Source organism: Eurosta solidaginis, chromosome 1 (assembly GCF_040869045.1).
Source record: "Eurosta solidaginis isolate ZX-2024a chromosome 1, ASM4086904v1, whole genome shotgun sequence".
Classification (NCBI taxonomy): Eukaryota; Metazoa; Arthropoda; class Insecta; order Diptera; family Tephritidae; genus Eurosta; species Eurosta solidaginis.
Window position 1 is genome coordinate 105,930,115 of NC_090319.1, and position 27,530 is coordinate 105,957,644.

At 41.0% G+C, this 27,530-nt stretch overlaps 2 protein-coding genes across 16 annotated transcripts in view; both read left to right on the forward strand.

Annotated features, from left to right (window-relative positions):
* Glut4EF (Glucose transporter 4 enhancer factor) overlaps positions 1–27,530 on the forward strand; it is a 744,045-nt gene that overhangs the window by 333,165 nt on the left and 383,350 nt on the right. The gene's annotated exons all lie outside the window — the stretch shown is intronic.
* Positions 1,268–3,121, forward strand: LOC137236662 (uncharacterized). Its single transcript, XM_067759526.1, has 4 exons — positions 1,268–1,753; positions 2,048–2,236; positions 2,310–2,645; positions 2,760–3,121. The coding sequence occupies exons 1-3, from the start codon at positions 1,538–1,540 to the stop codon at positions 2,310–2,312; spliced, it is 408 nt and encodes a 135-aa protein (XP_067615627.1). The 5' UTR covers positions 1,268–1,537; the 3' UTR covers positions 2,313–2,645; positions 2,760–3,121.

Consider the following 27,530-nt stretch of genomic DNA (forward strand, 5'->3'; position numbering starts at 1 on the left):
TTTTTTGTCGCAGACTAAGAAGCCTAATTATCGTTAAAGGTTACAATGAACTTATAAAGTATTATATTTCTTTACAGTCAATTTATTTTTTACTTTTTAGTTAATTTTATTAGCCAATAATAAAAGCTTATTTTAAAAAAGTTTTTTTTTTTTTCTTTAATTTTATTCTTCTTATGCTCCTCTGTTGATGATGCTGTGGCACCAATTCATTACTCATTTCAGTGAATACCATATGAAATGCAATACTGTGCATTGTTTATATTTTATTTCTTAATTTCAAACAAATTCGCAACAATAATTAAATTTTTCCATTTTTTAAACAAAATAAGAAATGCGCAACGAAATTTCGATTGACAAAACAGCTGACTTCAAAATTCGAAATTCCTATTCTCCAATTATTGTTCTCCCTAGGAGAAAAGAATTGGAAGAATTTTTCCGCGGGAATAAAAAAATCCGCGAGAACAAAATTACGAGGGGATATTTAGAATTGGGCTGATAGATAATAGATCGATAAATGTTAAAAACTTTCTTTTTCTTTTCTTTCCTATCATATCGTTATTATTATTACATGATTATCGAAATTGTTATTATGCTGCTGTTTTTACTTCCCTTTTATTACTTTCGTTTGTTTTTCTTCCAATTTCCATTTCCAAGTAAGATTAAACAAACATTTTTATTAGGTTGTAATAGAACAAACAGTCGTTGCATTCGATAGTCGTGACTATCGGTAAACTATAGTCAGGTGTTTCTAATATCTACGCAGTAGAATTAAATGCAAAAAATTTAATCACTAGACATTATACTGAGCTGACACGTGTGCAAGATATGAAACCAGCTGCAGCAAATATGACATCAGCTACTTCGTAATGATTTATTTAATTCTGAACTTTTCCATTAGAATTATATGACTACCCTGCAGGAAATTTAACTAGCGTTTAGCTGAAACCCTTATGGAAAAAAGTTGTTCTAGCTCAACACCTTATCAACGCTTTCGTCGGCCAAATTTTACACGGCGATCTCATGCGCTGTGACAGTTTTCGCCCAATGCATTACTTCACACCTTTTTGTTAACCGGATCCACCGTTATGGTTGTTTTAACCGACACTTTAAACAAGTAAGGAAGGCTAAGTTCGTGTGTAACCGAACATTACATACTCAGCTGAGAGCTTTGGAGACAAAATAAGAGAAAATCGACAGGTAAGAAAATGAACCTAGGGTAGCCCTGTAGCGCTATTCACTAACTTTTAACGTATCTACATACGAGATTTTTAACATAAACACATTCGTTTGTTATTATCACACATGGGATTCATTAACTTAGTTTTAACAACACTTGTTAACCATCATTTCGATGTGGCAATGCTGGTAGTGAAATGTCAAAATTTACGAAAAATTCAAAGAGGAATCGAAAAAAAACAATAAATTTTTTGTACGCGCCAATAATTTTATGCAGCTATTTTAGCAAAGGGAAGTATTTTTGATATATATTTTATATTTAGATCATTTACTGCTTTTATTTCTCATTTTATATTTCAGAATGGCACCAAAAACTGCATCATCCACAAAACGAAGCCGATCAACAGCAGAGCAGATAAGAATGATGGTGGACCTGCTTGAAGAGGTCCCTGGGTTAGCGTCCGGCAGATTGCAACGGATGCACAGCAAGTTGGAGCAGCACAAGCAGTGGAACAAGCTAGCGGGCAAGCTCAACGCCGTTGGAGGAGCTTCAAAAAGTGCAGAGCAATGGCTTACGGTAAGTACTGAGGAAAAAAGGGGGTAAATTTTAGGGATCTGAAAATCCGTTTTTAACTAACTTCCCGACGACCTAGGGACTCCAAAATCACCACATAGTTTGAGGCGTAGTTATACTACAACTTGTAGAAAACAAAATTGAGTTAGGTGATTCAGGGACCGAGACATCTAGAAAATTAGATTTCCTATAATATATGTTTCCTGTGGGATATACTATATGTTTTAGTGAATGTGATGCCCAGAGTTCAACTAAAAAAAAATAAGGTTCACCCTAATAGTTCATGCTTTTTTACAGGTCGGGCGCGATCTAAAAAATCGCACGAGCAATCGAGTGAAGGACATAAATAACCAGCGGGCCCAAACGGGAAATAGACCGATCTCGGTGGCGCCTTTGACCGATACAGAGAAGCGCATCGTTGAGCTAATTGGGGACCGATATGTTGAAGGCGCAGGCATATGTAGGGACAGTGTGCCTATGGATGAGGTCAGTATATAATTATACAGCTATACCTATTATCATTATTAACTTATTGATTCATTCTATTTTAAATTTTTAGTAAATGCATTTGGTGATGGAGGAGGATGAAGGAGAAGTGGAATACCTCTAGGAGCTAGATGCCAGTAGCGAGGTGCAATCCCAAGGCGAAGGTGAAGAGCAACTAACCACATCTTCTGCTGCCATTGCAGTAACGAAAAGATGTGCTGCAACCACCCCTACAACTCCTGTAAGTCGCCCTACAACTCCTGCAATTCGCCCTACAACTCCCACAACCTCCCAAAGAACTTCTGCACAAACTCCTCGCAGGTCCTCAAGAACGAAATTCAACGACGAGGAGGCTGAGCTCCAAAACAGGTTTTCGGCGATTGCTGAGAAACAGGCAGATATTATGAGGGTAAGAAATAATTGAAAGTTCAATATATTTTACAATATATAAAATCCTTAGTTAAATTAAAAAATGCCAACAGTGTCCTTACAAATTTAAAATATAAATTTTCTCATCCTGTAGATGCTGGCCGAAAACCAAATAAAGTTGGCTGAAAATCAAGAAAAGCAGACGGAGGCAACGTTTGCAATGGCCAAAACAATTGAAATAATGGGAAAAGGGTTGGAAGGGTGTGCCGAAGCTTTTTTATTAAATAAAATGTTATTAAATATTTTTTTAAATAAAATGTAATTTTGCACAAACCAAACGAAAGTAAACAATGTTTTAACAGCTTACACAAAATCTGCGTTAAAATAACACATGCCAAATCGACAACGTTAAATTATCGGATTTGGAGTTGGCAAAAAGTTAGTGAATTGAAAAAGTGTTAAAATTTATGTTAAGCTAATTTAACATCTCCAAATGTAGTTAAAAAAGTTAGTGAATAGCGCTACTGGAATGTGTTTGTATGACATGGGTATCAAATGGAAGGTATTAAAGAGTATTTTAAAAGGGAGTAGGCCATAGTTCTATAGGTGGACGCCATTTCGGGATATCGCCATAAAGGTGGCCCAGGGGTGACTCTAGAATGTGTTTGTATGGTATGGATATCAAATTATAGGTATTAATGGTTTTAAAAGGGAGTGTCCCTTAGTTGTATATGTGAAGGCATTTTCGAGATATCGACCAGAATGTGGACCAGGGTGACCCAGAACATCATCTGTCGGGTACCGCTAATTTATTTATATATATAATACCACGAACAGTATTCCTTGCCAAGATTTCAAGGGCTTTTGATTTCGTCCTACAGAACATTTTCATTTACTTATACTTAATATGGTAGGTGTCACACCCATTTTACAAAGTTTTTTCTAAAGTTATATTTTGCGCCAATAAACCAATCCAATTACCATGTTTAATCCCTTTTTTTATATTTGGTATAGAAATATGGCATTTTTTCATTTTTCGTAATTTTCGATATCGAAAAAGTGGGCGTGTTTATAGTCGGATTTCGGTCATTTTTTATACCAATATAAATTGAGTTCAGATAAGTACGTGAACTAAGTTTAGTAAAGATATATCGATTTTTGCTCAAGTTATCGTGTTAACGGCCGAGCGGAAGGACAGACGGTCGATTGTGTATAAAAACTGGGCGTGGCTTCAACCGATTTTTTCCATTTTCACAGAAAACAGTTGTCAGCATAGAATCTTTGCCTCTACTAAATTTCATATGGATTGGCAAATTTTTGTTCGACTTATGGCATTAAGAGTATTCCAGACAAATTAAATGAAAAAGGCGGAGCCACGTCCATTTTGAAATTTTATTTTATTTTTATATTTTGTTGCACCATATCATTACTAGATTTGAATTTTGACATAATTTACTTATATACTGTAAAGATATTCAATTTTGTTTTTTAAAAAGTGGGCGTGTTCGTCATCCGATTTTGCTAATTTTTGTTCAGCACACATATAGTAATAGGAATAATGTTCCTGCCAAATTGCATCATGATATCTTCAACGACTGCCAATTACAGCTTGCAAAACTTTTAAATTACCTTCTTTTAAAAGTGGGCGGTGCCACGCCCGTTGTCCAAAATTTTACTATTTTCCTGTTCTGCGTCATAAGGTCAACCCACCTACCAAGCTTCATCGCGTTACCCTTCTTTGGTAATGAATTATCGCACTTTTTCGGTTTTTCGAAATTTTCGATATCAAAAAAGTGGGCGTTCTGAGATGAGTGCCCAGAAACCTACATACCAATTTTCAGCAAGATACCTCAAAATTTACTCAAGTTATTGTGTTCACGGACAGACAGACAGACGGACTGACGGACGTACATGGCTAAATAAATTTCTTTTTTCGCCCAGATCATTTTGATTAATAGAAGTCTATTGCCGTCATCCGGTGGCAAAATCCTGAGCCAGATAAATAATTTTGCATGTAAATGCAACAACAACGATTTGAGCCAGATAAATCCAGATAGAAGTCTGCATCAATTTGTGAGCCAGATAATTTGTTAATTACTTCTTTTTAGGTTGGCAACGCGGCCTTTAATATACCTACTTTTTCAAAAATAGATGTCGCTGCTTAGCCTTTCGCCGTATGAGTTAAATGAAAAACAGCGGCGACATCTGCCTATCACATTTCACGTGTGCGACAATTTCACGACATCTGCTTTTCAAGTCTCTCAATGATCCAGAGAAGTGAGCGTGAGCCGGAGCTGTAAAACTCACTGAAAGACAGCAAATATCTCGATTAGTTTACGCTGTTAAGGGGAACCGTTATGCGAACAAAATTAATATACTCTGTGAGCTCTGCTCAGCTTAGTATTAAAAGACACTCCGATTTAGAAGGTATTCCAATCGGTACCTCCATTCAGTTGGGAAGGAGAGGCGAAGGAACATTTTATTTCCCTTTATACCACCAAATGGCGACAGACAAGTAATATTAAAAAGTCGCAGGAGCAATTACTTTTAAACTCGTTGACAAATGATAGCAGGTCCCTTGAAATGACCCAACAAAATAGTAAGAAATCTAGGTGATCGGCTTATCAAAAGCAGAGCTTTCAAAAACAGAGCTTCGCAAAATAATCACCAAAGCATTGGCCCGACGCAGCCGTTCGAGGTTTGACACATCAATAATTCATTTGTCATTTTGCACTCACGCCTATTTATTAGTCGCGTATATTACATACATACATTTGTACATATTTATAAATGCACTCTATATTGCTTATGCAATTCTTATTGCGCATCGCAGGCCTGCCATCAAACGACGCACGGCTAACGTCAACGCCGACGATCTGACGTGATTGCCATCCACCAGCCGGTTCTATTTACATATTCATTGTCGCGACATTGCATTTGCATAGTCTTATCATTTTCCGGCGCGTTTCATTGCGTTTTGTTAATTAATTTATTTTATTAATTCAATTAAAAAATTAACTTCTGATAGTTTCGCAATGTGTTTTAATCCATGGACATGATACTTTGAGTATTGTCATAGGTATATGGCGGCCGTCGTTCTAGTAAGCAGAACACATGACGTCTATACCGAAAGTTCAATTGCCAGGGCAGGTAAACAAAAAATAGTTCAGATCAGAAAACCGCTTTAAACGCGGGCTCGCATCTTGACACTAGTTAGCCAACTCACTGTATTTCTGCCATGAGAAGACTCTAAGCCCTAGCAGGTGCCGATATGTGTATGCCTAAATACTCTCCATGCGCATGCAAAAATTGAAGTTGAAGCTCGGCCTAAAACTTTTTAGCGTTATATTTTATTATTTCTATTCAGTGAGTTTGTATGCATAATTATATGCGTGTCCTTAATTCTAGATTATTCGCTTTTAAATATCATTTTATGATTATAGATTATGCAACAACTTGTTAAAGTGAAGTCATCTTTATTTAAAAATGTCTATGTTGTTTGTACGGATCTGCACAGGGGTCAATACTTCGCTATGGGCCTTTTGTCAGCCATTAATAAAAATGTTATTCTGTAACTATTTACTTTTTATCTTTATCTATTTTTACTTATTATTAAGAATTCATGAGCTTAACACCGGCTTATAATAATTTAATATTCAATTATTATGTTTCTCTACGAGAAACTGAAAAGAAAGAAAGAAACATTTACTGGCATATTGCGATGGAACCATTTCGAAAACCGCCAACGTAATCATCATCAGGCAATTTCGAAATGTTATCAAAGGTTTCACCGAGATTCGAACCGCGAATCACACGGTGAAACTGCAGTTGCCTTAACCATTAGGCTATTCATCCTGCTGATATTTGTTTTCATGCTTATTTCAGTTTTCCTCATTTCTACACTAACAACACAATTGAGACATTGTGGCTCTATTAATTTGCGTGTTTTGTAGATTTGTTTTTGTGAAGTTTCTATTTTGTTGAGAATGAAAAGCTTTGTAAACTCGTGCTCAGTTTTACATATTTATGTTTGTTTGTTTAATGGTGTGTTCTATTTATACTTATTATTAAGAATTCATGAGCTTAACACCGGCTTAGAAAGACAACTTCTTCGAAAGATTTACCTCTACGCATTGGCAACGGCGAATACCGAAGAAGATTTAATGATGAGCTATAAAACCTTGACGCAGTAGAGCGAATTAAAAAGTAGCGGCTACGCTGACTAGACCATGTTATGCGAATGAAATGTGCATCATCATCCGGCTAAGAAAGTATTTTTTTATCGGAAAGATGTAACATATTATTTATGCGTTGTCATCGAATTTATTATCTGGCTTCGGAAACATAAATTAATTGAGTTAGATCTGATGTACTTTTGTATGAATATATGTAAACCCAGCGATTTCGTTCACACTAAACCGTAGCCAAAGCTCAAGGAAACTTTAACAGCGCATTAGCGTGAAAAAATTTGGAAGTTTTAGAAGAAATCAAGTAAATTTTGCTTTCTCATTTTTATTTGATGCGTCAACAGTGCATGGCATCACCTTAATAGACAAAAATAAAGACATTAAACGTCATACATAAAAAATGTGCTGCAATAATTTGGGAACAAAATTATAACGAAATGAGTGCTAGAGAATCTTAACTTTCTTTTTGAGTACCGTAATGAAAATAAAATTATCACACCGCTAATACGAAATTGGGCAAACAACAATACAATGCATAAAGTCACCACATCAAGTGCAATGGCAAAAGACGTAGAGCATGCAGTCAGCAGCAGCGTCATAGCTTTACAAGGCAACAACACCAATTAGAGATGCAAACGGTAGATGCTACTATGTATGCATAAACACAATCAGATATGGGTATAAATGAACATATTCGTATTAGCTACATATATGTGATGTTATTGTTGTTGTAATATTGTGAATGTTACTGCAGCTGCATCTTCGTCGATGGTTCAACTATTTGACTTTGCCACACAAAAGTTTATCATCGGCGGTATAATTTATCAAAGCCACAAACGATCAGCAATGAATATGCCATCAACTGTGGCGTCATTGCACCCACACGCATACACACATTCTTACGCACATAGCCATATATGTATGTATTTAGCAAACAACAAGTTGCAACCTGCAAATGCATTATGTAGCATGTTATGCCGCCGTTATTCAACAACACTCGGCAAATTATGCCTACAGTGGCTATATCGTTGCAAATTGTATGTCTCTATTATGCTCACTTGCAACACGCGCGATTTGGTTACAAGTGCAACAGCGATGCCCCTCCATTCACAAACCGCTAGTTATAATGATTTAAACATAGATTACTATTTAGCATTTCTCCGCCAGTAAGCATAAAAAGGTGGCGGTTGGAGTACAGTGTTGGTCTGCAACATTAGCATAACACACATTTTTACGATGAATGGGGTTTATTAGCGCATTACAAAGCTTTATAGCTTTTAGAGCTTCCACAGTCTAATTGCCAAACTCACCTACGCGAGGGTAATCCTGTTACAAATATGAATGTATCATACACATATTCAGCAGGGGGGGGGGCTCTGGCGACCCCAAGGTCTTCGTGGAACTAGGGGGTGGGGGCACGATGGCCTATAAGGTTTAACATGGTCATATTAATCGTTCCCGAGATGGTCCGGCTAGTACTTTAATGGTGCTTATTACCGGAACGTACCGGATCTACATCCGGCAAAGGACCATCAACATCGATAACACTCCCCAAAACCTTGTGGCTCAACTTGAAAATCGTAACGTTCCAACAAAAATAGTATATTTTTATGGCAACAAATTCGCAACTTGTAATCAAATGTAATTCCACTGCTGCAGTGTTCGGTGTTTGTTATATACCTATGACTTTCTCTACCACTTAACCATTCTCCCTCCTCCTTTTTCCATAGTTGTGGTGATCTCCTTTACTAACGTATTTAGATAGTGGGTTAGTATAATAGTTATTATTATTACTTGGTGTGACATACCTCCGATGAGATTTACGCCGAGACTATCTTCCAATTTCCAGATGTTTCATGCAGACTACGAACGGCTCCTGAGAGGCAGAATTTTCGATGGGTGCGGTATAGTAGGCTAGAACGCTACCTCTACATAACGGCGACCGTCAATATATGCTTTGTAAACAATTAAGCTCCACTGTAAGAACTTAAGAATCCCGCATCCAATCAAATAATCGGCTTGTTGTAGTGTCGGATGGACGCATTACTCGTTTACTTTAGAACGGTAAAGGAGGGACCTTTAGGAACACTGCCTTAAAGACGGTACATTGACCGCTTGCTCTGCGTGCTGGAATGTGAATTTCTTTAAACAGTATTTGCAGGAGCTTAACCAGGAGGGCAGCAAATAAACAGTCTCGCACTACCTGTGGGAATACCACGCTGTGGGAATACCACCTGTGACCAGGAGGACAGCAAATAAACAGTCTCGCACTACCTGTGGGAATACCACGCTCTAGCAAGCACTAGGTGTCAAAGTATGGGCAGCTACATATGTACTGTCGAAACTTGTTGTTAAATTGTTAAATGTTCTTTGACCATTCCAAATGGTTTGCGGAGCACTGGATAGCCCCACTTAAAACAAAAGCAATTGGTTCTAGGATGAAGTGCATCAAAATGGCGACCCGTGCGCGACTTGAGCACGTTTCTTTATTATCCAGGCAGCACAGCAACAAACCAAGCAACAGCCACACCCCTCTATGCACCGACCTTACAACTTAAGCTCGTCCTTCCTTCTTCGGCTTGCATATTAATCATTTTTATACTCAGTTGAGCAGAGCTCACAGAGTATATTAACTTTGATTGGATAACGGTTGGTTGTACAGGTATAAAGGAATCGAGATAGATATAGACTTCCATATATCAAAATCATCAGTATCGAAAAAAAATTTGATTGAGCCATGTCCGTCCGTCCGTCCGTCCGTCTGTCCGTTAACACGATAACTTGAGTAAATTTTGAGGTATCTTGATGAAATTTGGTATGTAGATTCCTGGGCACTCATCTCAGATCGCTATTTAAAATGAACGATATCGGACTATAACCACGCCCACTTTTTCGATATCGAAAATTTCGAAAAACCGAAAAAATGCGATAATTCATTGCCAAAGGCGGTTAAAGCGATGAAACTTGGTAGATGGCTTGACGCAAGATTTTGGACAATGGGCGTTGCACCGCCCACTTTTACAAGAAGGTAATTTAAAAGTTTTGCAAGCTGTAATTTGGCAGTCGTTGAAGATATCATGATGAAATATGGCAGGAACGTTACTACTATTACTATATATGTGCTAAATAAAAATTTGTAAAATTGGATGAAGAACACGCCCACTTTTTAAAAAAAATTTTTTTAAAATTCAAATTTTAACAAAAAATTTAATATCTTTACTGTATATAAGTAAATTAAGTCAAAATTCAACTCCAGTAATGATATGATGCAACAAAATACAAAAATAAAAGAAAATTTCAAAATGGGCGTGGCTCCGCCCATTTTCATTTAGTTTGTCTAGAATACTTTTAATGCCATAAGTCGAACAAAAATTTACCAATCCTTCTCAAATTTGGTAGGGGCATAGATTCTCGATGGAAGCCACGCCCAGTTTATATACACAGTCCACCGTCTGTCCTTCCGCTCGGCCGTTAATACAATAACATGAACAAAAACCGATATATCTTTACTAAACTTGGCCCACGTACTTATCTGAACTCACTTTATCTTGGTATAAAAAATGGCCGAAATCGGACCATAACCACGCCCACTTTATCGATATCGAAAATTACGAAAAATGAAAAAAATGCCATAATTTTATACCAAATACGAAAAAAGGGATGAAACATGGTAACTGGATTGGTTTATTGACGCAAAATATAACTTTGGAAAAAACTTTGTAAAATGGGTGTGACACCTACCATATTAAGTAGAAGAAAATGAAAAAGTTCTACAAGCCGAAATCAACAGCCCTTGGAATCTTGGCAGGAATACTGTTAGTGGTATTGCATATATAAATAAATTAGCAGTACCCGACAGATGATTTTCTGGATCACCTGGCCCACATTTTGGTCGATATCGCGAGAAAGCCTTCACATATACATCTGAGGGCCACTCGGTTTTAAAACCCTCATTAATACCTTTAATTTGATATCCATATCGTACAAACACATTCTAGAGTCACCCCTGGCCCACCCTAATGGCGATATCTCGAAAAGGCGTCCACCTATAGACCTAATGCCCACTCCCTCTTAAAATGCTCAGTAACACCTTTCGTTTGATACCCATATCGTACAAACATTCTAGAGTCACCCCTGGCCCACCCTAATGACGATATCTCGGAAAGGCGTCCACCTATAGACCTAATGTCCACTCCCTCTTAAAATGCTTAGTAACACCTTTCGTTTGATACCCATATAGTACAAACATTCTAGAGTCACCCCTGGCCCACCCTAATGGCGATATCTCGAAAAGGCGTCCACCTATAGACCTAATGCCCACTCCCTCTTAAAATGCTCAGTAACACCTTTCGTTTGATACCCATATCGTACAAACATTCTAGAGTCACCCTTGGTACACCTTTATGGCGATATCTCGAAAAGGCGTCCACCTATAGAACTAAGGATTACTCCCTTTGAAAATACTCATGACCACCTTTCATTTGATACCCATATCGTACAAACACATTTTAGAGTCACCCTGGCCCACCCTAATGGCGATATCTCGAAAAGGCGTCCACCTATAGACCTAATGCCCACTCCCTCTTAAAATGCTCAGTAACACCTTTCGTTTGATACCCATGTCGTACAAACATTCTAGAGTCACCCTTGGTCCACCTTTATGGCGATATCTCGAAAAGGCGTCCACCTATAGACATAATGCCCACTCCCTCTTAAAATGCTCAGTAACACCTTTAATTTGATATCCATATCGTACAAACACATTCTAGAGTCACCCCTGGCCCACTCTAATGGCGATATCTCGAAAAGGCGTCCACCTATAGACCTAATGCCCACTCCCTCTTAAAATGCTCAGTAACACCTTTCGTTTGATACCCATATCGTACAAACATTCTAGAGTCACCCTTGGTCCACCTTTATGGCGATATCTCGAAAAGGCGTCCACCTATAGAACTAAGGATTACTCCTTTTTAAAATACTTATTACCATCTTTCATTTGCTACCCATATCATACAAACACATTCTAGAGTCACCCCTGGCCCACCCTAATGGCGACATTTCGAAAAGACGTCCACCTATAGACCTAATACCCACTCCCTCTTAAAATGCTCAGTAACACTTTTCGTTTGATACCCATATCGTACAAACATTCTAGAGTCACCCCTGGTCCACCCTAATGGCGATATCTCGAAAAGGCGTCCACCTATAGACCTAATGCCCACTCCCCCTTAAAATGCTCAGTAACACCTTTCATTTGATTCCCATATCGTACAAACACAGTCTAGAGACACCCCTGGTCCACCTTTATGGCGATATCTCGAAACGGCGTCCACCTATGGAACTAAGGATCCTTTTCAAAATACTCATTAACAGGTTTCATTTGATACCCATATCGTACAAACATATTCTAGAGTCACCCCTGGTCCACCTTTATGGCGATTTCTCGAAAAGGCGTACACCGATATACCTAAGGCCCACTCCCTCTTAAAATGCTCAGTAACACCTTTCATTTGATACCCATATCGTACAAACAAATTCTAGAGTCAGCCCTGGTCCACCTTTATGGCGATATCCCTAAATGGCGTCCATCCATATAACTATGGCCTACTCTCTCTTCAAAATACTCTTTAATACCTTCCATTTGATACACATGTCATACAACTACATTCCAGGTTTACCCTAGGTTCATTTTCCTACATGGTGATTTTCCTTATTTTGTCTCCATAGCTCTCAACTGAGTATGTAATGTTCGGTTACACCCGAACTTAGCCTTCCTTACTTGTTGTAGTTCAGTTTGGTTAAATTCCATCAAACCAACGAATAGGACTATTAGTAATTGTATTGAGAAAATTTTATTAATTGAATTACTGCGAGACGATTTCCCATTATTGCTTTTTCTTAGTAGTTTGTCCTAGAATTCTGTGCCTTGTGATACTTTGCCCCTCAGGGGATTGATGATTAGGTTATAGATATTGGATCGTATGGTGAATAATCTCTCCATCTAAGCGTATCTCACCGGAAGTTATTTATGCAAATGTCGAATACTACGATTATATTAATAATTAACTAAATAAATAATTGCTGTTTCCCGAATAATACCTCTCGTAAAGCATTACTCTGTCCACTTTTGTGAGTTTTGTATCAGCTTTTGTATTGCAATATGGGCACTGTTGCAGGTGGCCAAAAACCGCAAACAAATAATAGAGAAATAACAAACCAAAAGAGCAAGAAAAAAAAACAAAAAATTATCAACAATAACGGTTACAGTAGCTGCAGAAATAGGAATTGCTAGAGGGGTGTATAAGCCCATATGAAAGCAACAAATAATAAAAACAACACCCAATGTAACGACAAATGTTACTGTGGCATGCAACAAGAGTGACAAAAGGTCAGCAACTTTGACTTTACTTTCAACAACGGTATTCAACAACAAAATAAACAAATACAAAACAAGTAAGGAAGGTTAAGTTCGGGTGTAACCGAACATTACATACTCAGTTGAGAGCTATGGTGACAACATAAGGGAAAATAACCATGTAGGAAAATGAACCGAGGGAAACCCTGGAATGTGTTTGTATGACATGTGTATCAAATGAAAGGCATTAAAGAGTATTTTATGAGGCAGTGGGCCATAGTTCTATAGGTGGACGCCATTTAGGGATATAGTCATAAAGGTGGATCAGGTTGACTCTAGAATGCGTTTGTACGATATTGGTATCAAATTAAAGGTATTAATGAGTATTTTAAAAGGGAGTAACCCTTAGTTCCATAGGTGGACACCGTTTCGAGATATCGCCATAAAGGTGGACCAGGGGTGACCCTAGAATTTGTTTGTACAATATGGGTATCAAAAGAAAGGTGTTAACGAGTATTTTAAAAGGGAGTAATCCTTAGTTCCATAGGTGGACGCCGTTTCGAGATATCGCCATAAAGGTGGACCAGGGGTGACCCTAGAATTTGTTTGTACAATATGGGTATCAAAAGAAAGGTAGGTAGGTAGGTTGAACTGGCCGGTCCATGAGGACCTCACATAGACTGATTGAGTCCGTAGTGTTAACAGAAGTTTGTTTTAACGACCAAACTGAAAAACCCTATCAAAAACCAGGACCTATGTTATAAAATAACTCCGTCCTCTTGGCAAATACTAGAAGCTTCCTAGGACTTAAGCCACTTGCTGCTTCTAGATCTGACAACTGTATCACTCCTAATAGCTGGAGTCTTAGCCTGGCAAGTGCAGGGCACGAGCACAGAACGTGCTCGATCGTTTCCCCCTCCAACCCGCACTTTCTACACCTGCTATCACTGACCAAGCCTAATTTAAAGGCATGTGACGCCAGAAGGCAGTGTCCAGTCAGAATACCCGTCATGAGTCTACAGTCCTCTCTTTTTAATGATAGAAGCAACTGTGTTAGTCTAAGGTTGTAAGACCTACACATAATCTTCGACACTTTACAGCCCCGCGCTAGAACCCACGCCTTTTCTGCTTGGTCGATCATGTGCACCTCTCGCATTCGCTTAATCTCGCCCAATCTAATTGGGACGTCTACGGAGCAAGGGATGCGCCCTTTTTAGCTAATTCGTCCGCTTTTTCATTCCCATCTATTCCCATATGCCCTGGGACCCAATATAGATGTATGCTTCTCCCTGTCCCGATTCTCTCCAGAGACTGCTTACACTCTAACACGCATTTAGATGCTGTGCTATGCGAGATTATTGCCTTAATTGCTGTTTGACTGTCAATATAAAAGTTAACACGGCTGCAGCTTAAGCTATTCTCTTCCAAAAGAAAGGTGTTAATGAGTATTTTAAAAGCGAGTGATGCTTAATTCCACAGGTGGACGCCGTTTCGAGATATCGCCATAAAGGTGGACCAGGTGTGACCCTAGAATTTGTTTGTACGATATGGGTATCAAATTAAAGGTATTAAGGAGGGTTTTAAAAGGTAGTGGTGGTAGTTGTATAGGTGGTCGCCTTTTCGAGATATCGCCATAAAGGTGGACCAGGGGTGACTCTAGAATGCGTTTGTACGATATGGGTATCAAATGAAAGGTGTTAATGAGTATTTTAAAAGGGAGTAATCCTTAGTTCCATAGGTGGACGCCGTTTCGAGATACCGCCATAAAGGTGGACCAGGGGTGACCCTAGAATTTGTTTGTACAATATGGGTATCAAAAGAAAGGTGTTTATGAGTATTTTAAAAGGGAGTAATCCTTAGTTCCATAGGTGGACGCCGTTTTGAGATATCGCCATAAAGGTGGACCAGGGGTGACCCTAGAATTTGTTTGTACAATATGGGTATCAAAAGAAAGGTGTTAATGAGTATTTTAAAAGGGAGTGGGCCTTAGTTCTATAGGTGGACGCCGTTTCGAAATATCGCCATAAAGGTGGACCAGGGTGACTCTAGAATGTGTTTGTACGATATGGGTATCAAATTAAAGGTATTAATGAGAGTTTTAAAAGGGAGTGGTGGTAGTTGTATATGTGAAGGCGTTTTCCAGATCGCGACCAAAATGTGGACCAGGGTGACACAGAACATCATCTGTTGGATACCGCTAATTTATTTATATATGTAATACCTGCCAAGATTTTAAGGGTTTTTTATTTCGCCCTGCGGAACTTTTTCATTTTCTTCTACTTAATATGGTAGGTGTCACAACCATTTTATAAAGTTTTTCTAAAGTTATATTTCGTGTCAATAAACCAATCCAATTACCTCACCCTGTTTCATACCTTTTTTCATATTTGGTATAGAATTATGGCATTTTTTTCATTTTTCGTAATTTTCGATATCGAAAAAGTGGGCGTGGTCATTGTCGGATTTCGTTCATTTTTCATACCAAAATAAAGTGAGTTCAAGTAAGTACGTGAACTAAGTTCATTAAAGATATGTCGATTTTTGCTCAAGTTATCGTGTTAACGGCCATGCGGAAGGACAGACGGACGGCTGTGTATAAAAACTGGGCGTGGCATCAACCGATTTCGCCCGTTTTCACAGAAAACAGTTATCATCATAAAATCTATCCCCCTAAAAATTTCAAAAGGATTGGTTAATTTTTGTTCGACTTATGGCGTTAAAAGTATCCTAGACAAATTAAATGAAAAAGGGCGGAGCCACGCCCATTTTGAAATTTTCTTTAATTTTTTATTTTGTTGCACCATGTCATTACTGGAGTTGAATGTTGACATAATTTACTTATATACTGTAAAGATATTAAATTTTTTGTTAAAATTTTACTTTAAAAAAAAATTTTTATAAAAGTGGGCGTGGTCCTTCTCCGATTTTGCTAATTTTTATTAGGCGTACATATAGTAACAGGAGTAACGTCCCTGCCAAATTTCATCATGATATCTTCAACGACTGACAAATTACAGCTTGCAAAATTTATAAATTACCTTCTTTTAAAAGTGGGCGGTGCCACGCCCATTGTCCAAAATTTTACTAATTTTCTATTCTGCGTCATAAATTCAACTCATCTACCAAGTTTCGTCGCTTTATCTGTCTTTGGTAATGAATTATCGCACTTTTTCGGTTTTACGAAATTTTCGATATCGAAAAAGTGGGCGTGGTTATAGTCCGATATCGTTCATTTTAAATAGCGATCTGAGATGAGTGCTCAGGAACCTACGTACCAAATTTCATCAAGTTACCTCAAAATTTACTCAAGTTATCGTGTTAACGGACGGACGGACGGACGGACGGACGGACGGACATGGCTCAATCAAATTTTTTTTCGATCCTGATTATTTTGATATATGGAAGTCTATATCTATCTCGATTCCTTTATATATGTACAACCAACCGTTATCCAATCAAACTTAATATACTCTGTGAGCTCTGCTCAACTGAGTATAAAAAGGAAAGCCTAAAGCTTTTGTTAATAAATACCTAAAAACAGAAATATACAGTAAAATCTCGCATTGATCGACACCAATGATGTGCAATTTTTTGTTTGTTTTAGAGAAGATGAGTAATAATAATTTAGGTTTACTGTGATAGGAGTAAACCAACGTACAACTCTCTTCAATGGAAATTCGCATCGGAAGAAAAGTACGACGGAGTCAAAATTGTTGTTTTTGTTGTAGCAATGCTTCGCTCCATCGAATAGGTGTGATCACTCACAAATTGTTATCAATATCAAATAATTCCGTGAGCCAGGTTTCCAGGGGAGAGAAGAAAAAAATAATAATTATTATATTAGAACATATTAAAAGAAGAAGGAAAGGCCAGAACAAAGAAAAGGAGGGGCGAGCAAACGAAAAATTAGAAATCAAAATCGAAGGCGAAACCGGATGGCGTGTTTTCAATTTGTTGTCGAAGTGCTAACGGTCTAAAGAGTAATAGGTTTGCTACAGATATAGAGGTGTAAAGCCGTAGTGTTATAAATGGGGTATTGATAATGAGTTGCCGATTTTTTATAGACGAACTATCGGAAAGTTATCGATTTTTTATCGAAAAATTTCGATAATTTATCGAAAATTTCTTTAAATGCTATAAAAAAGTTATCGATTTTTCACCGAAGAGTATTCGATTTCTTACCAAAAAGCTACCGATATTTCATGGAAAGCTCAAAGATTATTTATCGACAAGCTTTCGACTATTAATCGATTGTTTTCCATTTGCCGTCGAAATGTTATCGATTTGTTTATCGAATTTCAAAAACTCTACCATAATTGCTCTATATGTGCATCTATCGGGAAAACTATGCGTAATTTGTTACGTTACTGATTCCGCGTTACTACTTGGTTGATTTAATATGAGCGTCATTTAGACACAGAAAGTAGTATCCAGTGAATTCTAAGGTTTAGGAAAATATTTAGGTATGAAAGGGGAAACAAGAGGTAAAGAATGATAAGAACGAGAACGGAGGTCGAAAATGAAAAACGTTTACCTTTATGTCTTTTTATAGTTACAGTTAAGTTTGCCGTTAGTTCGTTTTAGGTTATGATTATGTTAATAGTTACGTTTACGATTTTGGGTACTGCTATAGTTATATTTACAGGTATGAATAACTTATGATTATGGTCAAGTTTTCGATTCAGTTATGACTATTACGGTTGCCGTTACGGTATCAGTGACGATAAGGTTAGCTTTAGATTAGAAGTGGATTTACATAGCATGAAAAAGATACAGTGGATCCATATTTTTGAGCTACTACGAAGAGTATTTGACATTATTCGCTTTGTTCTTTGGAAACGAAGAATATCGCTGGCCTCATCAGATGTTGGAGCTCTCAATAAGCCAGAATGACAGAAACTATAGTAAGTTCTACGGTCAATTTAAAAAAAAAATACGTAGGCAATGGCGAGTACCGAAGAAGATTTAATGGTGAGTCGTACGATACTGTGTGCAAATATTAACGAAGTCCATTGAATTGAAACAGAGCGGCTACGCTGGATAGGCGACGTTATGCGAATGAGAGATGAGGCTCGGGCCAAGAAGGAATTCTTATCGAAACCTACCTACGGAAGCCAAGAACGAAATGGAAAACGATTCAAGTTCCCTTGGTTTTCCAATTGGCGCTAGTAGGAACCAGTTAGAAAAAGTGACTGGCGCGACTTGATAGAAGTCCAAATCCCTTAAGCTATAATCAAGCAAATTATAGATTAATTGCTTTTAAAAGGAAAAAAGAAATTACTATATATAATCTAATATATATTATAAATGGGAAAGTTTGGATGTTAAGATGTTTGGATGTTTGGATGTTTAGATGTTTGGATGTTTGGATGTTTGGATGTTTGGATGTTTGTCCAGACGTTTGTCTTTGTGACTCAATAACGCAAGAACGGCTGGACCGATTTGGATGAAATTTTGCACACATATAGCCAATAGTCTAGAAGGATCTACTAGATATATATTTTTCAAAAGGGGCGTGGTCCCCGCCCCCTAGGAACAGTTATAATTTAATTATTATATTTTTTCGTCTTTGCGACTGAATCACGCCAGAATGGCTACACGGATTTAGATGAAATTTGGGACACAGACAGTAGTCTACTAGCGAAATTTTTTTCGAACATGGAAAGAGGGGTGGGGGTCCCACGACCCTTCGAGAAATTATTTTTCATAATTTTTACACATTATAACTTTACGTATACTGGCCTTCACCAATATCACAGACTCAAGGGGTCAAATAAGTCGAGGGCTTACAAAGTAAGCAGTGACACCCTCCGCCCGCCCCCTTTATCTCCCCCTCTGGTGTAAAATCCATAAATTGTTATAACTCAATCTAAATTTTCTCCTAAATCAATAGTTTTTGGCATCTGGTACATACAGAACGAGATCTAGACAATTTTGGAGGAACGATCAGTGGTCCTCTCCTCTACTCCCGCCATCCGCCCTCCATCAATTGTTTTTATTAGCACGCTTTTATTAGCTTTACCTGTATGTTTCTATCTAACTTTTTATTCGCTCCAATGCGCCTGCTGCCTTATTAACATGGTTTTATAATTAGCTTCACCTTATTTGTAATCCCGTAAGGGTCATATCGAGACCCTTCCGGGATCATTTCTGGATGGTTTTCGGGATCGGTCCGGGATTACGCCGGGGTAATTTCGGGACTTTTTCGGGACTATTTCGGGATCATTTTGGGACCCTTCCGGGATCATTTCTGTATAGTTTACGGGATCCGTCCGGGATCCCGTCGGGGTTATTTTGGAACATTTTCGGGACTATTCCGGAATCATTTCGGGACTATTTCGCGATCATTTGGGGACCATTCCGGCATCATTTCTGGATGGTTTTCGGGATCCGTGCGGGATCTCGTCGGGGTCATATGGGGACTTTTTCGGGATCATTTGGGGGCTCTTCCGGCATCATTTCTGGATGGTTTTCGGGATCCGTCCGGGATATCGTCGGGGTCATTTGGGGACTTTTTCAGGATCATTTGGGGGCTCTTCCGGCATCATTTCTGGATGGTTTTCGGGATCCGTCCGGGATCTCGTCGGGGTCATTTGGGGACTTTTTCGGGATCATTTTGGGGCTCATCCGGCATCATTTCTGGATGGTTTTCGGGATCCGTCCGGGATCCCGTCGGGGTCATTTCGGTACTTTTTCGCGACTAATACGGGATCATTTGGGAACCCTTTCGGCATCATTTCTGGATGGTTTTCGGGATCCGTCCGGGATCCCGTCGGGGTCATTTCGGAACTTTTTCGCGACTAATACGGGATCATTTGGGAACCCTTTCGGCATCATTTCTGGATGGTTTTCGGGATCCGTCCGTGATCCCATTAGGGTAATTTCGGGACTATTAGGGGATCATTTGGGAACCTTTCCGGCATCATTTCTGGATAATTTTCGGGATCCGTCCGGGATGCCGACGAGGTCATTTCGGGACTATTTCGGGATCATTTGGGATACCTACCGGCATCATTTCTGGATGGTTTTTGGGATTTGTCCGGGATCCCGTCGTGGTCCTTTCGGGACTTTTTTTCGACTAATACGGGATCATTTGCGGACCCTTTCGGCATCATTTCTGGATAGTTGTCGGGATCCCGTCACGGTCATTTCGGGACTATTAGGGGATCATTTGAGGACCTTTCTGGCATCATTTCTGTATTGTTTTCGGAATCCTTTCGGGATCCCGTCAGGGTCATTTTGGGACTTTTTTGGGGCTAATACGGGATCATTTGGGGATCCTCTAGGGGTCGTTTCGTGACTTTTTCTGTTTTATTTCGGGATCATTTGGGGACCCTTCCGGCATAATTTCTTGATGGTTTGCCGGATCCATCAGGGTCATTTCGGGACCATTTTGGGATCATTTGGGGACCCTTCCGAGATCATTTCTGGATCCGTCCGGGATGCCGTAGGAGCCATTTCGGGATTTTTTGTTACTTTTCCGGGATAGTTTTTGGACCCTTCCGGGATCATTTCTGGATCTGTGCGGGATCCCATCTGGGTCATTTCCGGACTATTTCGGGATCATTTTGGGATCCTTCCGGAATCATTTCTGTATGGTTTTCGGGATCCGTCCGGGATATCGTCGGGGTCATTTGGGGATTTTTCGGGATCATTTGGGGGCTCTTCCGGCATCATTTCTGGATGGTTTTCGGGATCCGTCCGGGATCCCATCAGGGTAATTTCGGGACTATTAGGGGATCATTTGTGGACCTTTCCGGCATCATTTCTGGATAATTTTCTGTATCCGTCCGGGATCCCATCTGGGTCATTTCCGGACTATTTCGGGATCATTTGGGATCCTTCCGGCATCATTTCTGGATGGTTTTCGGGATCCGTCCGGGATATCGTCGGGGTCATTTGGGAATTTTTCGGGATCATTTGGGGGCTCTTCCGGCATCATTTCTGGATGGTTTTCGGGATCCGTCCGGGATCCCATCAGGGTAATTTCGGGACTATTAGGGGATCATTTGTGGACCTTTCCGGCATCATTTCTGGATAATTTTCGGTATTCGTCCGGGATGCCGACGAGGTCATTTCGGGATTATTTCGGGATCATTTGGGATACCTACCGGCATCATTTCTGGATGGTTTTTGGGATTCGTCCGGGATCCCGTCGGGGTCATTTCGGGACTTTTTCTCGACTAATACGGGATCATTTGCGGACCCTTTCGGCATAATTTCTGGATAGTTGTCGGGATCCGTTCGGGATCCCGTCACGGTCATTTCGGAACTATTAGGGGATCATTTGAGGACCTTTCCGGCATCATTTCTGGATAGTTTTTGGAATCCTTTCGGGATCCCGTCAGGGTCATTTCGGGGCTTTTTCGGGATCATTTAAGGATGGCTTTCAGGATTCGTCCGGGAACCCGTCAGGGTAATTTCTGGACTTTTCCGAGACTATTTCGGGATCATTTTGGGACCTTCCCAAGTTCTGGATGGTTTTCGGTATCCGTTCAGATTCCCGTCGGAATAATTGCGGGACTTTTTCGGGATCATTGGGGTCCCTTCCGAAATCATTTCTGGATGGTTTTTGGGATTCGTCCGGCATCCCGTCGGGGTCATTTCGGGACTTTTTCTCGACTAATACGGGATCATTTGCGGGCCCTTTCGGCATCATTTCTAGATAGTTGTCGGGATCCGTTCGGGATCCCGTCAGGGTCTTTTCGGAACTATTAGGTCATCATTTGAGGACATTTCCGGCATCATTTCTGGATAGTTTTCGGGATCCTTTCGGGGTCCAGTCAGGGTCATTTCGGGACTTTTTCGGGATCATTTAGAGATGGCTTTCAGGATTCGTCCGGGAACCCGTCAGGGTAATTTCTGAACTTTTCCGAGACTATTTCGGGATAATTTTGGGACCTTCCCAAGATCATTTCTGGATGGATTTTGGGATCAGTCCGGGATGCCGTCAGGGTCATTTTGGTATTAGGTGATCATTTGAGGAACTTTCCGGCATCACTTCTGGATGGTTATCGGTATCCGATCAGGATCCCCTCGGAATCATTGCGGCACTTTTTGGGATCATTTGGGGTCCCTCCCAAGATCATTTCTGGATGGATTTCGGGATCTGTCCGGGATCCCGTCAGGGTCATTTAGGGGTGCGTTCGAGATCCCGTCAGGGTCATTTCGGGACTTCTTCGGGAATATATCGGGATCATTTCTGGATGGTTTATGGGATCCGTCCATGACCCCTTAAGGGTAATTTCGGGACTATTAAGTGATCATTTGAGGACCTTTCCGGCGTCACTTCTGGATGATTTTCGGTATCCGTTCGGGATCCCGTCGGAATCAATGCGGGACTTTTACGGAATCATTTGGGATTCCTTCCGGCATCATTTCTGGATGGTTTTCGGGATTTGTCCGGGATCCCGTCGGGGTTATTTCGGGACCTTTTCGGGGCTAATACGGGATCATTTGGGGATCCTCTAGGGGTCGTTTCGTGACTTTTTCTGTATTATTTCGGGATCATTTTGGGACCCTTTCGGCATAATTTCTTGATGGTTTGCCGGATCCATCAGGGTCATTTCGGGACCATTTTGGGATCATTTAGGGACCCTTCCGAGATCATTTCTGGATCCGTCCGGGATGCCGTAGGAGCCATTTCGGGATTTTTTGTTACTTTTCCGGGATAGTTTTTGCACCCTTCCGGGATCATTTCTGGATCTGTGCGGGATCCCATCTGGGTCAATTCCGGACTATTTGGGGATCATTTTGGAATCCTTCCGGAATCATTTCTATATGGTTTTCGCGATCCATCGTGGATCCCCTCGGAGCCATTTCGGAACTTTTTCTGGAGTTAGTCGGGATAATTTAGGGACCCTTCCTGGATATTTTCTGGATGGTTTCTGAGATCCGTCCGGGAGCCCGTCAGGGTAATTTCGGAACTTTTTCGGGACTATTTCGGGATCAATTTGGTACCCTTCAGGCATCATTTCTGTGTGGTTATCTGGATAAGTCTAGAATCGTGTCGTTGTCATTTCGGGTTTTTTTGGGACTACTTCGGGAACTTTTGGAAACACTTCCGGGGCGTTTCTGGATGGTTTTCGGGATCCGTCCGCGATAGCGTCGGGGTCATTTCGTGGCTGGATAATTTCGTTATCATTTTGGGATCCTATCAGGTTATCAGCTCATAAAGTTCTTTTTTTTACTCAATTACAAAAATAAAATGCATTAGACAGAAAAAAAAGTTTAAACAGATAACTTTATAAGCAGGCTAACGTGAATAGCCCACATATTTCATTTTCTCCTTGCGGACGGGGCCGCGGGTAAAGGCTAGTATATATTATAAATGGGAAAGTTTGGATGTTAAGATGTTTGGATGTTTGGATGTTTGGATGTTTAGATGTTTGGATGTTTGGATGTTTGGATGTTTGGATGTTTGGATGTTTGGATGTTTGTCCAGACGTTTGTCTTTGTGACTCAATAACGCAAGAACGGCTGGACCGATTTGGATGAAATTTTGCACACATATAGCCAATAGTCTAGAAGGATCTACTAGCTATATATTTTTCAAAAGGGGCGTGGTCCCCGCCCCCTAGGAACAGTTATAATTTAATTATTATATTTTTTCGTCTTTGCGACTGAATCACGCCAGAATGGCTACACGGATTTTGATGAAATTTGGGACACAGACAGTAGTCTACTAGCGAAATTTTTTTCGAACATGGAAAGAGGGGTGGCGGTCCCACGACCCTTCGAGAAATTATTTTTCATAATTTTTACACATTATAACTTTACGTATACTGGCCTTCACCAATATCACACACTCAAGGGGTCAAATAAGTCGAGGGCTTACAAAGTAAGCAGTGACACCCTCCGCCCGCCCCCCTTTATCTCCCCTCTGGTGTAAAATCCATAAATTGTTATAACTCAATCTAAATTTTCTCCTAAATCAATAGTTTTTGGTATCTGGTACATACAGAACGAGATCTAGACAATTTTGGAGGAACGATCAGTGGTCCTCTCCTCTACTCCCGCCATCCGCCCTCCATCAATTGTTTTTATTAGCACGCTTTTATTAGCTTTACCTGTATGTTTCTATCAAACTTTTTGTTCGCTCCAATGCGCCTGCTGCCTTATTAACATGGTTTTATAATTAGCTTCACCTTATTTGTGATCCCGTAAGGGTCATATAGAGACCCTTCCGGGATCATTTCTGGATGGTTTTCGGGATCGGTCCGGGTTTACGCCGGGGTAATTTCGGGACTTTTTCGGGACCGTTTCGGGATCATTTTGGGACCCTTCCGGGATCATTTCTGTATAGTTTACGGGATCCGTCCGGGATCCCGTCGGGGTTATTTTGGAACATTTTCGGGACTATTCCGGAATCATTTATGGACTATTTCGCGATCATTTTGGGACCCTTCCGGCATCATTTCTGGATGGTTTTCGGGATCCGTGCGGGATCTCGTCGGGGTCATATGGGGACTTTTTCGGGATCATTTGTGGGCTCTTCCGGCATCATTTCTGGATGGGTTTCGGGATCCGTCCGGGATATCGTCGGGGTCATTTGGGGACTTTTTCGGGATCATTTGGGGGCTCTTCCGGCATCATTTCTGGATGGTTTTCGGGATCCGTCCGGGATCTCGTCGGGGTCATTTGGGGACTTTTTCCGGATCATTTTGGGGCTCATCCGGCATCATTTCTGGATGGTTTTCGGGATCCGTCCGGGATCCCGTCGGGGTCATTTCGGGACTTTTTCGCGACTAATACGGGATCATTTGGGAACCCTTTCGGCATCATTTCTGGATGGTTTTCGGGATCCGTCCGGGATCCCGTCGGGGTCATTTCGGGACTTTTTCGCGACTAATACGGGATCATTTGGGAACCCTTTCGGCATAATTTCTGGATAGTTGTCGGGATCCCGTCACGGTCATTTCGGGACTATTAGGGCATCATTTGAGGACCTTTCCGGCATCATTTCTGTATTGTTTTCGGAATCCTTTCGGGATCCCGTCAGTGTCATTTTGGGACTTTTTTGGGGCTAATACGGGATCATATGGGGATCCTCTAGGGGTCGTTTCGTGACTTTTTCTGTTTTATTTCGGGATCATTTGGGGACCATTCCAGCATAATTTCTTGATGGTTTGCCGGATCCATCAGGGTCATTTCGGGACCATTTTGGGATCATTTGGGGACCCTTCCGAGATCATTTCTGGATCCGTCTGGGATGCCGTAGGAGCCATTTCGGGATTTTTTGTTACTTTTCCGGGATAGTTTTTGGACCCTTCCGGGATCATTTCTGGATCTGTGCGGGATCCCATCTGGGTCATTTCCGGACTATTTCGGGATCATTTTGGGATCCTTCCGGAATCATTTCTGTATGGGTTTCGCGATCCGTCGTTGATTCCCTCGGAGCCATTTCGGAACCTTTTCTGGAGTATGTCGGGGTCATTTGGGGACTTTTTCGGGATCATTTGGGGCTCTTCCGGCATCATTTCTGGATGGTTTTCGGGATCCGTCCGGGATATCGTCGGGGTCATTTGGGGACTTTTTCGGGATCATTTGGGGGCTCTTCCGGCCTCATTTCTGGATGGTTTTCGGGATCCGTGCGGGATCTCGTCGGGGTCATTTGGGGACTTTTTCGGGATCATTTGGGGGCTCTTCCGGCATCATTTCTGGATGGTTTCCGGGATCCGTCCGGGATATCGTCGGGGTCATTTGGGGACTTTTTCGGGATCATTTGGGGGCTCTTCCGGCCTCATTTCTGGATGGTTTTCGGGATCCGTCCTGGATCCCATCAGGGTAATTTCGGGACTATTAGGGGATCATTTGTGGACCTTTCCGGCATCATTTCTGGATAATTTTCGGTATCCGTTCGGGATGCCGACGAGGTCATTTCGGGATTATTTCGGGATCATTTGGGATACCTACCGGCATCATTTCTGGATGGTTTTTGGGATTCGTCCGGGATCCCGTCGGGGTCATTTCGGGACTTTTTCTCGACTAATACGGGATCATTTGCGGACCCTTTCGGCATAATTTCTGGATAGTTGTCGGGATCCGTTCGGGATCCCGTCACGGTCATTTCGGAACTATTAGGGGATCATTTGAGGACCTTTCCGGCATCATTTCTGGATAGTTTTTGGAATCCTTTCGGGATCCCGTCAGGGTCATTTCGGGGCTTTTTCGGGATCATTTAAGGATGGCTTTCAGGATTCGTCCGGGAACCCGTCAGGGTAATTTCTGGACTTTTCCGATACTATTTCGGGATCATTTTGGGACCTTCCCAAGATCATTTCTGGATGGATTTCGGGATTTGTCCGGGATGCCCTCAGGGTCTTTTTGGGATTATTAGGTGAGCATTTCAGGACCGTTCCGGCATCACTTCTGGATGGTTTTCGGTATCCGTTCAGATTCCCGTCGGAATAATTGCGGGACTTTTTCGGGATCATTGGGGTCCCTTCCAAAATCATTTCTGGATGGTTTTTGGGATTCGTCCGGCATCCCGTCGGGGTCATTTCGGGACTTTTTCTCGACTAATACGGGATCATTTGCGGGCCCTTTCGGTATCATTTCTGGATAGTTGTCGGGATCCGTTCGGGATCCCGTCAGGGTCTTTTCGGAACTATTGGGAGATCATTTGAGGACCTTTCCGGCATCATTTCTGGTTAGTTTTCGGGATCCTTTCCGGGTCCCATCAGGGTCATTTCGGGACTTTTTCGGCATCATTTAAGATTGGTTTTCAGGATTCGTCCGGTATCCGTCAGGGTAATTTCTGGACTTTTCCCAGACTATTTCGGGATAATTTTGGGACCCTCCCAAGATCATTTCTGGATGGATTTCGGGATCTGTCCGGGATGCCGTCAGGGTCATTTTGGGACTATTAGGTGATCATTTGAGGACCTTTTCGGCATCACGACTTTTTCTCGACTAATACGGGATCATTTGCGGGCCCTTTCGGCATCATTTCTAGATAGTTGTCGGGATCCGTTCGGGATCCCGTCAGGGTCTTTTCGGAACGATTAGGTGATCATTTGAGGACATTTCCGGCATCATTTCTGGATAGTTTTCGGGATCCTTTCGGGGTCCAGTCAGGGTCATTTCGGGACTTTTTCGGGATCATTTAGAGATGGCTTTCAGGATCCGTCCGGGAACCCGTCAGGGTAATTTCTGAACTTTTCCGAGACTATTTCGGGATAATTTTGGGACCTTCCCAAGATCATTTCTGGATGGATTTTGGGATCAGTCCGGGATGCCGTCAGGGTCATTTTGGTATTAGGTGATCATTTGAGGACCTTTCCGGCATCACTTCTGGATGGTTATCGGTATCCGATCAGGATCCCCTCGGAATCATTGCGGGACTTTTTCGGGATCATTTGGGGTCCCTCCCAAGATCATT

Excerpts from the sequence above, each read along its gene's own strand:
- LOC137236662 (XM_067759526.1), top strand. The coding sequence starts at position 1,538 with ATGGCACCAAAAACTGCATCATCCACAAAACGAAGCCGATCAACAGCA. Across the intron at positions 1,754-2,047 it reads GTGCAGAGCAATGGCTTACG|GTCGGGCGCGATCTAAAAAA; the intron begins GTAAGTACTGAG and ends GCTTTTTTACAG.